This window comes from Colobus angolensis, unplaced genomic scaffold (assembly GCF_000951035.1).
Source record: "Colobus angolensis palliatus isolate OR3802 unplaced genomic scaffold, Cang.pa_1.0 Scaffold139, whole genome shotgun sequence".
In the NCBI taxonomy this organism is placed as follows: Eukaryota; Metazoa; Chordata; class Mammalia; order Primates; family Cercopithecidae; genus Colobus; species Colobus angolensis.
In genome coordinates this window covers 4093455-4110498 of record NW_012114477.1, presented here as the reverse complement: position 1 = coordinate 4110498, position 17044 = coordinate 4093455, and the positions used below count along the sequence as shown (strand labels likewise).

General features: G+C 42.5%; 1 protein-coding gene across 2 annotated transcripts in view; it reads left to right on the top strand.

Annotated features, from left to right (window-relative positions):
- ADRBK2 (adrenergic, beta, receptor kinase 2) overlaps positions 1–14677 on the top strand; it is a 158703-nt gene extending 144026 nt beyond the window's left edge. For both annotated transcript variants that reach the window (XM_011934849.1, XM_011934847.1), the window contains 6 exons: positions 1078–1144; positions 2237–2332; positions 5916–6078; positions 10042–10178; positions 13019–13132; positions 14015–14677. In XM_011934849.1, the coding sequence (XP_011790239.1) occupies positions 1078–1144; positions 2237–2332; positions 5916–6078; positions 10042–10178; positions 13019–13132; positions 14015–14176 (739 nt within the window). In that variant the 3' untranslated portion in view covers positions 14177–14677. The remainder of the gene's footprint in view (positions 1–1077; positions 1145–2236; positions 2333–5915; positions 6079–10041; positions 10179–13018; positions 13133–14014) is intronic.
- Positions 14678–17044: the final 2367 nt, after the last annotated feature.

Sequence of the window (17044 nt, the reverse complement as noted above, 5' to 3'; positions counted from 1 at the left end):
GACAGGTTCTCACTGTGTCACCCAGGCTGGAGTGCAGGGGCACAATCTCGGCTCACTGCAACCTCTGCTTCCCAGGTTCAAGCAATTCTCCTGCCTCAACCTCCCAAATAGCTGAGACTACAGGCGCCCACTACCACACCCAGCTAATTTTTTGTATTTTAATCAAGACAGGGTTTCGTTGTGTTGCCCAGACTGGTCTCGAACTCCTGAGCTCAGGCTATCCACCCACCTTGGCCTCCCGAAGTGCTAAGATTACAGGCATGAGCCACCATGCCCGGCCAACTTTTGCTCTGGGTACTCTGAGTTTTAATCATGACCTTCAAGAAAACTTGTTTCTTCAATTTATTTTTTATTTCTATTCTTATTTTTATTTTTGAGACGGAGTCTTGCTGTGTCGCCCAGGCTGGAGTGCGGTGGCGTGAACTCGGCTCACTGCAAGCTCTGCCTCCCGGGTTCACACCGTTCTCCTGCCTCAGCCTCCCAAGTAGCTGGGACTACAGGCGCCCGCCACCACGCCTGGCTAATTTTTTTTTGTATTTTTAGTAGAGACGGGGTTTCACTGTGTTAGCCAGGATGGGTTTCTTCAATTTATAAAGGGTTTTGGTATACATTATATTATTAGATCTCTTGTTTGCTTCTGAGTAAATGTGGTGCTTCACATTCCTGTCATTTTCCTATTACATTATCTATTGTGATGTGTAAATATTTGCTATAAATTTCTTTAATGTATAGATATCCAATTTAATTCTTATTTTCAGTTATGTTCTCATGACTATAGAATTATTGTATGTGTGTGCGTGTATGTATATATATATCTGTGAAAATTTCTAGGTTATCTTAAACTGTAATAACTCAAATAAATGATCATATGGGATAATATTCCCAGGCGCTGCATGCAGTATTCTAAACATCATAGCGTTCCTCCTGTTGTTTTGCAGGAAGCGTATTTATTTGCTTTCTTAAAGGAAAAACTGGAAATACTTGTTCCACTGTGTTGTTAACAGGAGACAGTTTTGCACAGTATTTCCTATGTTTCCAAATGCATACTTAGCACTGTTATGACTCTTTCTCCTCCAGCTCACAGGAAGTAAAAGAGCACAGCTTTTTCAAAGGTGTTGACTGGCAGCATGTCTACTTACAAAAGGTACTCCCTCCGTCTGGGACTCAACTTTGGGTACTGCCGCCCTTACACGCTCATCTCTGTCAGTTTCTGTCTCTGTCTCTCTATGCACTGCTGGCTTCCTGGCTCTGTCTCCCCAGCATCCCCGCCACCTACCTCCCCCAGCATCCTGTGTCCGCAGTGCCCTGGTACCCAAGAGTTACCATGCAGCCAGTTCCCTTTGGGGCACTCTCACTCTTCATTTCCCTAATATAAACATTTTGAAAATATCTCCTCTATCAACTTATACAGGGTAAAATGGAGCTATTATCTAGTTAATTCAAATGCACATATAATTGAGCCTTTTTTAGTTTTTGCTCTTCTTCTTGAATTCTTATCTCAACGTGACTGGATTTTTACATAGATATCTATAAAATGTACATGAAATTTCTGCCATAAATGTATGTATATTTTCTAGCCCAATACTACATAAGAATGAGCATGATTTTATATCAGGATAATTTCCTTTCCTTATTTTAAGCTTCATTATATTAGCGTTGATACAGGAAATACCCCAAATTCAATTTTTAGAAAAATGTTGATTATCAGCTTTAGATTTGCTTTGCATGAACTCAAGCTGCCGAGAAATGATGATTTTCTCTAGTAAAGAAAGACTAATCTGTTAGTCCTGCCGAATTAGAGTTCGACCTCTGGGTCAGTTAACATGTACCTCAGGGCGTTCGCAGGTGTGCCCTGCTCCCTCTAGTAGCCCCGTTGTCTCTTGTGGTTCCAGCAACCTGAAGGTGGTGTTGCGTCTTCTCAGAGAATGTGCTCTCTTAAGCTGAGGTGGACGGATATGCAGTCCTGAGATTTTGTTATATTTGAAAATTATTTAAGGCTTTGGACGTGAATCCTGTTTTTCTTTAATTTGTCTAAAATCTAGGGCCTTCCTTTGGGGCTATTCAGTGCAGAAGCTTTTCTACACAATATGAAGTATGATTTGTTACGAGCTTGAATGACATGCTGTGCAGTGTGGCATGTGGATATCTCACGCTCTGCTGTCATTGTGGAATGTTAGGTTGGGACGGGACTGTACGATCATCTGATAACTGTGCCGTGCTTATTTGGATCTTCCAGTACCCACCGCCCTTGATTCCTCCCCGGGGAGAAGTCAATGCTGCTGATGCCTTTGATATTGGCTCATTTGATGAAGAGGACACCAGAGGGATTAAGGTGCACATGCCGTCACTTATTTCTTTATCTTTATTTTTGGATGGGGGGATTTCTGTTGGAAATCAAACTTACTGGTTGTTTTAATATTGGGCTGTTGTAGTATTTTGCCTACAAATGAGTAATCAACATATTTGAAGAATGTGTAAGTTAAGGACCTAAATTAAAGGCTTTGAAAGCTTTCTTCAGACTAATAGTTTTATTTCTGAGGAACTGCAAGGTAAAATGTTTATTGATTTGGAATATTTGTGATTGAAATAAAACTTGAGGCCGGGCGCGGTGGCTCAAGCCTGTAATCCCAGCACTTTGGGAGGCCAAGACAGGCAGATCACTAGGTCAGGAGATCGAGACCATCCTGGCTAACCCGGTGAAACCCCGTCTCTACTAAAAAATATACAAAATTTGGCGGGCGAGGTGGCGGGCGCCTGTAGTCCCAGCTACTCGGGAGGCTGAGGCAGGAGAATGGCGTGAACCCGGGAGGCGGAGCTTGCAGTGAGCTGAGATCTGGCCACTGCGCTCCAGCCTGGGCGAGAGAGCCAGACTCTGTCTCAAAAAAAAAAAGAAATAAAACTTGAATTGTACCTGAAGCAGGAAAAACAGCTGTGTGATATCAAACATACTTCCCTAGTGCCAAAGAGCCAACTGTCTCAGTTCTTCTAAGTTTTTAGATCTCCCCACATTAGGATGAAAGAGCAAACGGCATGAATCATTTTGCATTTGTCAGTCAAAGGTGAAATAATTACTGTTTTTTTTTAATACAATCCTCTGCCTTTTTTGAACTTTCATTCATATCGTTATTCCCCCAAGTAGACAAGACATAATTAGAGATGGTGAGTCATGAGAGAAGATCATCCTGTTTAAGATGCTGGGTCAAAACACATCACTACATCAAGCTCTCACCTACCCCCATGCTGGCAGCTTGCCCCAGGCTCTCCCCACTGCCCCCGGGCCTACCCTGTTTCTTCTTAGCTGCCCCCATTTACACCCTTCTGACACTAACCCTCCTTGCCTTCCCCACCAAGTAGCTTCCTTCTCCAAAAGGCTGCAACACTATTAAAACACATGCCTGTGAGGTGTAAATAAAAGAGTGACAAGTGAAATGCAAGGGCCTAGCAGGAGCCATAACCAGAGACACACAGGACTTGGGCCAACTAGGCTGTGGGACAGAAAAGGCAGTAAATGGCTGGAGGAAGATGGGAGGACTGCGTGGAAGGAGAGCAGCTATCGGGAGCAGCGTGTACAGGCTAAGTGCACCTGGGGAACCCAGTGGCAGCTGGTCAGAGCTAGCGGCCCCAGGAGATGAGGGGCTGGGCCATGATGATGATTAGGGTGTTCACGGGACCAGCTTCTCAGGTGTTGGAGGTGAGGCGAGGACAAAGTGCAGAGGACCCAGGTCACGGGGCTGTGAGGATTGCTGCCCAACTGAGAGACATCCCTCTGTGGTCTGGAGCAGTGGCTGGGGTCAGCATTGAGACCGATGCCTAGACCTGTACACCACCAGGTGTCGTCTGTAGCCGGAACCGTTGATACCTGTCAGGTATATGAGTATACAGCAGTGTTTTGGGGAACAATCCACTTACAAAGGAATTTTAAAAATGTACTGCTGTCACAATAGAATTTTTTCACCTGCCGTATACCACTATCTATCCATCAGAGTACTAAAAATAAAATACTATTACGTGGGCACCCACGAACATGTTTTGATGTTAAAAAGAGGTTATCATACTTAAAAATGTTGTAAACCAAGATCTAGGCTTTGGAGTCAGACAGACTGGGCTGGGATCTGCCTCTTAGCTGAGTGAATGTGGGCCATTCTGTAACCTCTCGAGTCTTGGCTTTCTCACCTGTAAAGTGGGGGGTTTCATTGCCAAGCTTTCTCTGAGGATAAATGAGGTGGCCTGCTGAAGGCTACAGGCATATAGTCAATGCTTGACAAACTAGTAGCTTCTACTATTATGTTTTGGTTCTTCCTGAGCGAGAGCTGAGAAGGAGCACACTTAGAACAAGAAGTCCTGTCTGGTAGGGAGTCAGCTATAAGCAAGAAGCCCAGGTCCTGCCCCCGTGAGAGCTGAGTCCAGCAGGGAGGGCAGGGGACTGCATTTTAAGAAACTATCTTTTAAAAACAGCCCAAATAATACATTTTCTTTAAAAAGGTGGGAGAAAACTCACCTCATGTAAACATAAGTTGTTTTTTTTTTTTAGTTCTTTTTCAGCAAGGTGGGCTCAGTCATAAAGATGGGTGGGCTCAGTCATAAAGATGAAGTCTTCCTGAAATTGTAGGCAGTAGAACGGTGTCTATTAAACCGAGTTGGCCATTTCAGAATAACTACCTGGGCAAGGAGCTTGCTTTGACTCTTTGCCAGACCATTCGGAACCTGTCCCTGTGTGCCTGATCTCGGCTGCTCATCGGACCTTGAGGTTTTCAACACCCCATCACTCACACACACTCACACATGCACCTCCAGTCCCATTCAGAGCAACCGAGGGGCTCAGTTATGGGCTTAGATTGAATGCCTGAAGAAAACAGAAAGAGGAAAAGCTCTACAGGTCAAAGCGACCTCAGAATCAGCAGATTATTATAACAGATCAATGAGACTGGATGGAGTAGGCCCCATATTGGGATGTGGGATGCAGCTGCTTCTGGTGTTCTGTTGATTTGCTAAGGGAATGTGTGCAAGTGCCTTAGCCCCCTTGATCTTTCTTGTCCTTGTCAGTATTTTGCCTGTTATGATACCTACCCCTGCTTATCTTTCAAGGAGTAAGCAAATTAAGTTTCTAAGGAGGTCTGTGCTTCTAAGACAAGCATGTTTTTATCAGTAGACTTGCTAGTATTTCTGCCATAAAAATGTAGCTCACATGCAGAAAACCATTTTCTTTGTTCATATTCAAAGTGCAGCCTTACCTAGAGGGGAGAAAGAAGAATTTTGAGTAATCGCTTGGAAGAAAAATGCTACCTTTAAGTGTAATTTTTGTTACAGCAGCTCTTAAAGTCTCCATTGCCTAAACTCTCCATGTATCTGGAGAGTTCTTATACATGTGATTATGATGTCAAACTGTAAATAGTTGGAAGGTTCATGGAATTAATAGGAAGCTCAGCCTCATTTACCTTTTGTTTTTCTAACTTTTCAGATTGAGGGTAGGTTCAAAAGCCCTCTTGGCTTCTCTCTTATAACAGTTTTTGAAACTATAGAAACAGTTTTCCTACCTATGTAAACAAAATATCCTTACCATAATTGAAATTTTACTTTGTTGTCAGAATCTCCTAGTACTTCAGGTAAAACCCTGTATATGTGAGTTTTCATTGGCAAACATGTCATGAAGATAGTATAGAAGATTGGGCTGGACGTAGCTGATGCAGGACTGAAAGTGAAGTGCTCCCCAGTTCTGTTTGTGGATGCTGATTGCTTGAGTTGTCATTAGCAGAGATTTATGACAACTAATAACCTGCCTCAGAATGATTACTGCTGCCATCTAGTTATCTTCCTATATAGAGTTATGATCGAGTCACCATGCATGTGGCGCCGTGGACTCTTAACCTTTGTAAGTATGTTAAATCATAAACATCTTGATTTCTTAAAATAATCAGCTGCTTGATTGCGACCAAGAACTCTACAAGAACTTCCCTTTGGTCATCTCTGAACGCTGGCAGCAAGAAGTAACGGAAACAGTTTATGAAGCAGTAAATGCAGACACGGATAAAATTGAGGCCAGGAAGAGAGCTAAAAATAAGCAACTTGGCCACGAAGAAGGTAAAATAGCTCACGTGTCTCAATACATTTCTAATGCAGTAAATTTTCAAAATTTCTTGTAAAGCTGAAAAAATATTTGGGGCTTATGGTATTTTCCAGTCGAGAAGAAATCAATGCCATAAATGTTTCAGTTTGCTCTGCTTGGAGGAGCTCAGTCTAATATTTCAAAGTCTTCAGTCAGCACACAAATAAGTCTATGGAGACAGGTGGCCGGGTTTCTTTAGTATGCCCTTTTATCTTGGAGTGCTTGGGGACTAGTTTGGAGGTTTTTTCCTTGCAGATTGAGTATGACAGTGTCAGGAGTGGGGCTGGTGTCGTTGATGTGTGCCTGTGCAGTCGTCTGGGCACCTGACTCAGTTTAGTCCTCTGTTGTCATCACCTTGAGACTCTTAGTCATTTTTTAAAAAGGGGCCTGCATTTTCATTTTGCGCTGGGGCCCGAGAAGTATGTAGCCAGTCCTGGCAAGGAACTTAGCATGACATGTTTCTTGTCAAGAGAGGTAAATGGGCCGCGTGCGGTGGCTCAAGCCTGTAATACCAGCACTTTGGGAGGCCGAGACTGGCAGATCACGATGTCAGGAGATCAAGACCATCCTGGCTAACACGGTGAAACCCTGTCTCTACTAAAAAATACAAAAAACTAGCCGGGTGAGGTGGCGGGCGCGTGTGGTCCCAGCTACTTGGGAGGCTGAGGCAGGAGAATGGCGTAAACCCGGGAGGTGAAGCTTGCAGTGAGCTGAGATCCGGCCACTGCACTCAAGCCTGGGCGACAGAGCAAGATTCCGTCTCAAAAAAAAAAAAGAGAGAGAGAGAGAGAGGTAAATGTCTCCCATTCAGGTACTAACCAGACCCAACCCTGCTTAGCTTCCAAGATCAGACAAGATCGGGCATTTTAAAGGTGGTATGGCCGTAGACAAAAGAGTTAAATGTATGAAGACATTTATATTACAAACAGCATTTTAAAAATTGCCAAATCAGGCCAGGCGCAGTGGCTCACGTCTGTAATCCCAGCACTTCAGGAGGCTGAGGCAGGAGGATACTTGAGTCCAGAAATCCAAGACCAGCCTGGGCAACATGGTGAAACCCCATCTCTACAAAAAATAAGAATTAGCCAGGCGTGGTGGTGTGTGCCTGTAGTCCCAGGGACTGGAGGATCACTTGAGCCCAGGAGGTTGTCTGCAGTGAGCTGAGATTGTGCTACTGCACCCTAACCTGAGTGACACAGCAAGAAGCTGTCTCCAAAAAAAAAAAAATTGCCAAACTGTATTTTTATGTAAATAATTCAGTGCCCTACTAAACATAACATCAAGTAAGAAACATAAGTTTTAAATAAATCAGTTATTCTCAATTCACTGAATATGGTTACTCTTGATTTTTCTAAGATTTCTTGAATTTTGGATAATTTATTGTAGTTGATGATTATGTTAAGATGTAATTTCATTTTCCCTCTGAGCAAAGACCCTTGCGAGGTTAACCTTATGTAACAAGAATGACCAGAAACTCTTTCACTCTATTAATAGGTTACTTTGGTGACAGCATCTTAGTATAGGATTCCTTGGTCTTATCTGACAATTTCCCTGTATCATTTAAAGTGTCTTCGATTCTGGATGACTTACTCTGTATATAAACATTGCCAGAATACACCAAGGGAATCCTGCATTCTTTGAACTGTGCTTACCCCAATTCTGCAGGGACACACAGCCTTTATTTGTAAGCTCTTCTTTTTTTTTTTTTGTTTGAGACGGAGTCTCGCACTGTCGCCCAGGTTGAAGTGCAGTGGCACGATCTTGGCTCACTGCAACCTCCGCCTCCCAGGTTCAAGTAATTCTCCTGCCTCAGCCTCCCGAGTAGCTGGGATTACAGGTGCCCACCACCATGCCTGGCTAATTTTCTGTATTTTTAGTAGAGATGGGATTTCACTATGTTGGCCAGGCTGGTCTTGAACTCCTGACCTTGTGATCCGCCCGCTCGGCCTCCCAAAGTGCTGGGATTACAGGTGTGAGCCACCACACCCGGCCTTAAGCTCTTCTTTAGAGAACAAGTCCATTGTGATCACACTGGGCTGTGTTTGCCAGAGCAGATTTTACACAGGAAATTGAATCAATGTGGACTTGCTCAAGGAGGGGATCATGATGTCACTAGAATCCTGATTAATTGGATCCAGAAATATATATATATCTTCATAAGCATGTTCAAGTGTATCATTCTAGTTAGAGCTGTAATTAGACAAAGTTTAGCAAATCGAGGAATTTATCTTCCTATGTTAGTAAGTAATTCGTGCATAAGTAGGTCTCGGCTGACAATCTCAGAGGTCACCTTTATAGAAAAATATAGTCTAGGCTTAGATTCCTGAAAAAAAAAAAAACTTATAATACAGTCGGTCCTCCACGTCTCAGGTTCTGCATCTGTGGATTGGACCAGTCGTGATCAAAAATATCTGGAGAAAAACAACAAGAATAACAATACAACAATAACAAAGAATGCAAATAAAAGCTATACAGCAGGGGTTCCCAACCCCCCCCCCCCCAGGGGGAGGCTGGTTAGGAACGGGCCGCACAGCAGGAGGCACCACCTGAGCTCCGCCTCCTGTCAGATCAGCAGTGGCCTGAGATTCTCAGAGGAGTGCAAACCCTACTGTGAACTGCGCACGTGAGGGATCTAGGTTACGTGCTCCTTATGAGAATCGAATGCTTGATCTGAAGTAGAACAGTTTCAACCCCAAACCATTCCTCCACCCCCCTCTGTGGAAAAATTGTCTTCCACGAAACTGGTCCCTGGTGCCAAAAAGGTTCTGGACCACTGCTACATAGTGTAACAACTATTTATGTAGCATTTACACTGTATTAGGTATTACAGGTAAACTAGAGGTGATTTAAAGTTTGTGGGAGGATATATGTAGGTTCTATACAAACACCATGCCATTTTATGTTGATGACCTGAACATCTACTGATTTCGGTATCTGCTAGGGTCCTGGAACCTATCCCTTGTGGATGCCAAGGGATGACTGTGCTCATATTTTAAATAGATTTTGGACATGCAGGGACTTCTCAGTGAAAATGACAACTCCATCCTTCCCATCACCACTGACCCTCCCTGGCCCTCCCTCTCCTTTGTTCTTTTCCTGCTTGTCTCCAGATGACACGACATGAGTTTTACTTGTTTACGGATGGTCTGAAACTCTCACTAGATTGTAAACTCTCTGAAGCAGGGGTTTTTGTCTCTTTTGATCTCTGCTGAACCCAGAATATCTGGAACACGCCCAGCACCTGGGCATTCATGTGATACTTGTCGAAGAAATGAGTGTGTGAGTGAATGATTTTAGCACAATCACCAAAGCCTTTAATATAGACTTTAAAATTAACCTTTTTTTTTAAAGACACAGTATTTCATGATAAAAATGTAATCAGGACTCAACAATGTATGTGAATTATCTGTATACATAACCACATATTTGAGGAATAAACCTAACATTAAGCTGAGGAGTGAACCATTTTTGATCCTTGTGTTACCTTAAATTACTTGGACAAGAAAATTCCCACTATTATTATTTTTAAGATAAAAGAGAGATTAAAGGGGGAATCCCAACCCCACGTAAAGGAGAAGGTACTCTGGGGATAACTTGACTTTAAATACTCTCTATTCTCCAGTTCTCCTTATACATAATGAAAAGAGTTTGGAAACTTAACTTTTGCCCTCCCAGAGCGATAAATGAACATCATGGGTTTATCAGAATATTGAGAAGCAGCCATTTACTATGTGAGCAGAGAGAGCTGCAGAACCCTCTGATCTTTAGATCCCCAGTGCACATGCATTTAAAACTAAAATCATGACTTCTGTAATGTGTTCTGTTTATAGAAACCTGCTTTTTCCAAAAAGTATGTGTGTTCTTTTTTCAGAGAATAATGCTGCTAAGACATTTTGTTTCAGAGCCTATTTAACTCCTAGTGATTTTGTATTCCTCAGATTACGCTCTGGGGAAGGACTGTATTATGCACGGGTACATGCTGAAACTGGGAAACCCATTTCTGACTCAGTGGCAGCGTCGCTATTTTTACCTCTTTCCAAATAGACTTGAATGGAGAGGAGAGGGAGAGTCCCGGGTAAGTCTAAGGCAGTCTCACCGAGCATGTTTCCCAGTACGTACAATGGCATATGGTTATTTCATGTTGCTGACATGTTTTATACAATATCCTCTGAAACTCTGTGTCTATTTCACTGGTATCCATGAGATTGTAATGTGCAAACTTTAACTTGTTCTTAAACTTCCACGTCAAGGAAGAACTTGGTAATACCTGAAAATAGAACATGCTATTTAGTGCGATCAGAAGCACCTCATCATCAGATGGATTTGAAGAAGGCTGGAGAGCAGTTAGGCAGATCTAAAAAGAAAAGACAAGCCGGACTTTGAAGGCAGACAGAGGTGTTCAGCTCCACCGCTGAGTGTCTCTGGGACTTTGAACACATCACACTGACTCTCTCAGCCTCCGTTTTCTCATCTGTGACATGAGGGAAATAGAAATGATAACAACTGCAGTCAGCCCTCCATATCCACAGATCCCCATCCTGGGATTCAGACAACCAAGGAGAGAAAATATTCGGGAAAAAAATAGTAACAACACAACAATAAAAACTAATACAGGAATAAAAAACACAGTCTAACAACTATTTACATAGCATTTATGTTACAGGTGATTTAAAGTATACAGGAGGATGTGTGAAGGTTATATGCAAATACAATACCATTTTATATCAGCAACTTGATCATTCGTGGATTTTGGTATTCTCGGGGGTTCCTGGAACTAGTCCTCTGTGGATACCAAGGGATGACTGTACTGTAATTTTTGCATGTTTATCTGAGGTCAAGTGCTTTAGAAAAAAAAAAACAAAAAAAACAGGAACAACAACAACTCCATGTGTTTAGGAACATTTGAGGGTCCGACTGTCATTTTATAAAGAGGAAAGCGGGCTTAGAGGGGGAAAGACTGCCACCCAAAAACACAACTGGACAGTTAGGAGGTAGAGGGCTGACTCAGACCCGGTTGTCCTGTGCCCTCAGTCTCTCCATTGTACGGCCTCTCCTAGTTGGGTCAAATATAATGTCCCAGGCTATGACACTTGACAGAGAGGTGAGGTCACCAAAAGATACTTCCCATGTGTCTCCACCTTGTTGAGAATTTGTAGATGGATCATACAACAGACAGCAAGATGTAGCTGCCCTCTAAGATCCTTTTGAGAGCTAATGTTTGTGAACAAGATAAAAAGAAGTTTCCGATCCACACTGTACCTTTCAGCAAATCAGGCAGCATTTATTAAGTGCCTACTGTATGCGGAGCCCAGGGCTTGTCACCAAGGAAGGAGCCAACCCTGGTGGAAGGCTTCTTTTCTTGGGGGGGGGGCCTGGTGAGTCATCAGAAGCCGGACAGTGGTCCCAAACACTGACAACATTGCTGATGTGTTGGATGTGTTGGAATACCGCCCATCTGTTCTGCAGGGATCAGAAGCATGGAAAACAGGCACCTAAATCTCACGTATTTGACTTTGGACTGTATTTTTAGTTTACTGTTGGCAAAGTTTTCGTTCAATTATGCATGATTACAACTGCATATCACTCCATTTCTTTGAAAAGAATCAAGGTCTTCCCACCATCGCTCCTGCCATCAAAGTGATCTTTGAAAAATTAGAATCTAGGATCTAAGTTCCAATTAATAAGATTCTTTTGGGGACCCTGAATTGTAACTCAGGGCTGGGAAGCATCACCGTAGCTCCCTAAAGCTCAGTGTATTTCCAGGTAATGAGCGGATCCGGGCAGATTATACATTTATTATGCTACCCACTGGCATGTTAAAAGGAAATCACCCCAGTTTTCAGGATGTTTGAGAATTAAAAAAAAAAAAAAAAAACTTACCCATGTTTAACATTGGATGTACTAAATGAGCTTGGTTTTAAAAGATTCAACATTTAGTGTTCTATTTGAGAAGCTACATCATATGCATGAGCAGATTTGTAAGTCTAAGTAAGGAAAAAGCAAACCTGAGTGTTCATCAGGGTGTCATTTCTCATTCAGGATTCCTGAAGTAAGGAACTCATGACACTGTAGCATTCACCTTAAGCAATAATGCTATAGACTTTTTTTTTTTTTTTTTTTTTTTTTGAGATGGAGTCTCACTCTGTCACCCAGGCTGGAGTGCAGTGGCGTGATCTTAGCTCACTGCAACCTCCACTTCTTGGGTTCAAGCGATTCTCCTCCTCAGCCTCCCGAGTAGCTGGGATTACGGGTGCTCACCAACACGCCTGGGTAATTTTTGTATTTTTAGTAGAGATGGGGTTTCACCATCTTGGCCAGGCTGGTCTTGAACTCCTGACCACGTGATCCACCCACCGCGGCCTCCCAGAGTGCTGAGATTACAGGCATGAGCCACCGCGCCCGGCCTATAGACCTTTTAATCTTTTAATGAAACCACCTCTGTTTATGACATCATTGGGATACAATCAAAATATTGTTAGCTTTACCAGCTGACATCACTAAACATTTACTGAGTTCCTGCCTTAAAACTGAACCACACACCTTTGACTCGCATAAAGCATATGTGGCTCTGTTGCTTCCTTACAATGTTATTGATAGAATTTATATAAGTGTGCCGTACAACAAGTACGCCTGCAGTTCATCAGCATTCAAAATCAATTCTGTGTTGAGGGAACAGCTTTGCCGTTTTTCCATAGCAAAACGTTGCTTTCTCTGCAGTTTTCCTTGAAACATTATAATTTGAACTTTGGTGTGTGTTCCTTTATAGCCATTTTCCCCTTACTTCTAGAATATCATCAAAGAAAGAAAACTGAATGTGTTTTCTTTTTTAACTTGTTCTAACTTGGTAGTTTTTGGTATTACTACTTAAGAAATCACAAAATAATTTGAATTTTGGATTTCTGTTTTTACGGTTAGCAAAATTTGCTGACAATGGAACAGATTCTCTCTGTGGAAGAAACTCAAATTAAAGACAAAAAGTGCATTTTGTTCAGAATAAAAGGAGGGAAGCAATTTGTCTTGCAATGTGAGGTGAGTTTTTATTTTTTCTTAGGTGAATGTTAGAATAATGAAATGTTCAGCAAAGTTGGCTACCTGACTATAAAACATTTTCTTACGCCATGTTTTATCACTTACAGACTTAGTAAGAAAGCCCCAAGGTACAAGATTTTCAGCAAATTAATCGTTATTTTTTAAAAAGGCAAACATTATTAGAAAATGGAAAGAGGATGTACATAAAATAATGTCATTACCCTATCAGGAAAAGCTGCTCAGTATTTAATGGGGCCTAGAATTTTATTTATTCTATAGCTTTGAAGATTTTTCAGCATGTTCGATGTTAAGGTTTATATATTTAGATAAATATAAGATGGCAAGCTGAAATGCCATCTTCTCTAAAGGAAAATGCCATCTTCTCCTCAAAGTTACGTTGTAACACAAATTTCATTCCTGGACACTTTGCGACTGGTGTACTAGTGTGTGCCAGTTTTAAGAGAGCATATTTAGAGAAATAAACACGTATTAGATGCAAAAAGTCATTTTTACTAATATCATTACATACATGAATATATATTTAAAAATTTTTTTGTCAAAACTCCTTCCCCTATATTATTACAGATTTCATTTGTTTTAGAAATCAAAAATAATCTCTAAAAAATTAAAGGCAGTGCTTCTCAGAGTGGGATTGTACTGGAATCATCTGAAGGGTTTTAATGTGGCCTTTCCCTGCTCTTTTCAAGAGATTCTGGAGAAGGTGGCAGCGCGGCCCATCAGCTAGTAATGCCACTGGGGGTGGACACTTAGGGTGTGCTTCCTTCAGAGGTTCCAGGGATGCTGGTAATCAACAGAGGCACCCACTGCTGTTGGCAAAGTGGGTGAGCCTGTCACAATGTCTGCCTTTGTGTTCCCCCTCAGAGTGATCCAGAGTTTGTGCAGTGGAAGAAGGAGTTGAACGAAACCTTCAGGGAGGCCCAGCGTCTCTTACGTCGAGCCCCGAAGTTCCTCAACAAACCTCGGTCCGGCACTGTGGAGCTCCCAAAGCCATCCCTCTGTCACAGAAACAGCAACGGCCTCTAGCACCCAGGAACAGGGAGGGTCCTTGTGGAGGACACACCAGGGTCTCAGCCTTTGGGGGTGAACAAGGATGAGGCATCTGATCTATTCGCTACCGGGACTCCTCCAGGCTCCTGAGGGGAGTTGGGACCCTTCGGCTCAGGGTCAGCTCAGCTCCCTGCCTTGTCACATTTGTCCACATTCAAAACTACTGAAGAAATAAAAGTTCTTTTTCTTTGCTACACACTTTGGTACCTATGAACCTAGAACTTGAAGTGACTCCCACTTATCACGTAAATTTTTATGTCTGATATCAAACACATCGTAGACTTTCCAGGATGGAATTTCAAGATGTTCAGTGTTGGGTAGCAGATTGCCGTAAGCATTGCCGCGTTTTATCTCTAGTCACTGCTGATTGTCTATGTCTTTGCTCCGTACTGCTGGGGGATGGGAGAGCCACAGTGTGTTTCCTTTGCACACTTCACAACTGACTTCTTGTCCTGGGGTTAAAAGTTGAAGATATTTCTGCACTCGGGACCTCCTCTGGGAGCTGCACCCACGTGACTGCCCTGCCTCTCACCAGTCTGTTCCGGGGCCCCCTCGGCCAGGTGGGAATGATGGACACGTACTCTCCAAGTGTATGGATTAACTAGGCATTGAAGGCATTCATCCGTCCATCACTGGAAAGATTTACAATGATTCTGAAGGACAGGCAGTGGAGTTTTAGGTTTCAGGGGCAAGAGCAGTTTTCAGAAGTCTTTGAGTCCGGTGTGCACGAGTCGACAAGCAGTACCTGGCGTGCAGAAGCACTCGTGGGTGAGTCCATCTCGGGTCTCGACAATTAGCAGTTGTGTGACAGTCATTCTGGTTCCTTCTGCCTGACCCTGGGAGACATATCAGAAATGGATGTACAAAAGCAGGTCTGTTTTACGTTGTAGTATAATTTCAGATGAATTGTATTGAGAAAATGCTGAAGAATGAATGTGTCAAAATGAGTTAACTGTGTATATTGACGTTCATGTCGTCATCCATGTGTCATGAGTGAATGATACTTTGCATTGGACTGTACGACCGTGAGGACCTTAGGGCATGAAGCCTTTTCCTGGTCCCTGCAGCATCTGCCCCATGAAGTTTGTTTTCTCCCACTGCCTCCAGGCCCCACTGATACCCCCAAATAGATGCTGGGTTATGAGAACCAGCGAAGTCCCCCATGTCATCAGTCTTAAAAAAAATAATTTTACAAGTCCACGTATTTGTCCCATTCTTGGAGTAGTTTTAGTGTATGTCTTTGCTAACAGTATAAACCACTTGACATCATAATTGTCTGCATCCTGTCCTTGATATTTTTAACGGCTCCAAATCTTTGTTTTTATATTTGTGTGCTGTGTTCATGGGCAAAGTAAGTACTTTTTAATGCAGTTATTTTGAGAGTTTGGAAGATAAATTACCAAAAGAGTCCATTATTTCATAAGAGTTACTTTGCAAAAAAAATGTGGGGGTTTGTTGTCTATCTTAACTACTAGTTGGGGTTTAAATTAATGTACATTTTCTACTATCTGTTATTTCCAGTGTGGGAGGAGGGACGTACTACTTATATGCATTCTCCTTATTTAAAAAGGAAGAATAGTATTCAAATTCTGTTTAAACACACACACATAGACACACACACACACACACACACCCTAGAAGCAGAAAAGCCTTTGTTCTTAAAGAGTGAGTGCCTTCCCAGCCCTGGTTAATTATAGCTGTGACTGATGCCGTTCCTGTCTGTATCTCAAGCTCATAGGTTCTCAGCACGTGCAGTTGAGGATGTGCTGGGCCTCATGCCTGTTCTCCAGGATAAAGGGCCTGCTGTTGAGTCCATCAGGGCCTGGGCTTAGCGTCTAATGTCTCGTACCTAGGGCATGATCTACACAAATGTGTTCAGAAAGATTATTCAACTTTTCCACACTTGTTCTAAAATTGAGCTGATCCCCATCTCTTTCAAAAACTAGAATTTCTGCTCTAAGAATAGAACATAAGGCTCCTCTCCCTTTTAGAAAAGATATATGAATTGGAAAATACCCTGAAAGTCCTTTTGCTTTAAACAAAAGTGTGAACTTTTACACTTCCCCAACTCACATTTGATTTGCAGTGATATGGTTGAGAAGTACATCTAGATGTCATTTATTTAAAGGCCTTTGTAAGAGTAGGTTGAGCTGCTTCTGAGGCCAGTCACCCATTGTGTTGGGGTCTGGTTTGAACGTCTTCTGCCAAAATGTTGTGATGGAGGTGTTTCTGCCACCAGACACAGGATACCGCTGTGCCTGCACCGGGTTGCCTGCGTGGCCAGAGGAAAAGTCAGTTGGATAAACATCTTGGTATACTTGGCTGATATTTTTTTAAGTTTTTTAATTTTTTGGGCTAGGGCCTCGCTCTGTCACCCAGGCTGGAGAACAGTGGGATGATCATGGCTCACTGCAGCCTTGAATTCCTAGGTTCAGGCAATCCTCCCACCTCAGCCTCCTGAGTAGCTAGGACTACAGGTGCATGACACCTTTCCTGGCTAATTTATTTTTTGGGTAGAGACAGGGGTCTTGAACTCTTAGGCTCAAGCGATCCTCCTTCCTTGGCCTCCCAAAATGCTGGAATTAGAGATGTGAGCCGCCATGCCCAGCCGTAGTACTTGGATGTTTTAGGTTTTCCAAGTGTTACATAAGTCCTAGAGGTTCACCCTTCTTACACTCCAACTATTAAAAAGGTCAAAATTCAGCCTACTTTTTTTATTATTTTAGATTTCTGTGGTTGGGATATTTTAACATTGATGAGAAAAATAATTGAGTTTGATATTTTTACAAAATCATGCTGTAATAAGTCTTGATTTCATGATTCAAAAGAATCAACAAAGCCTAA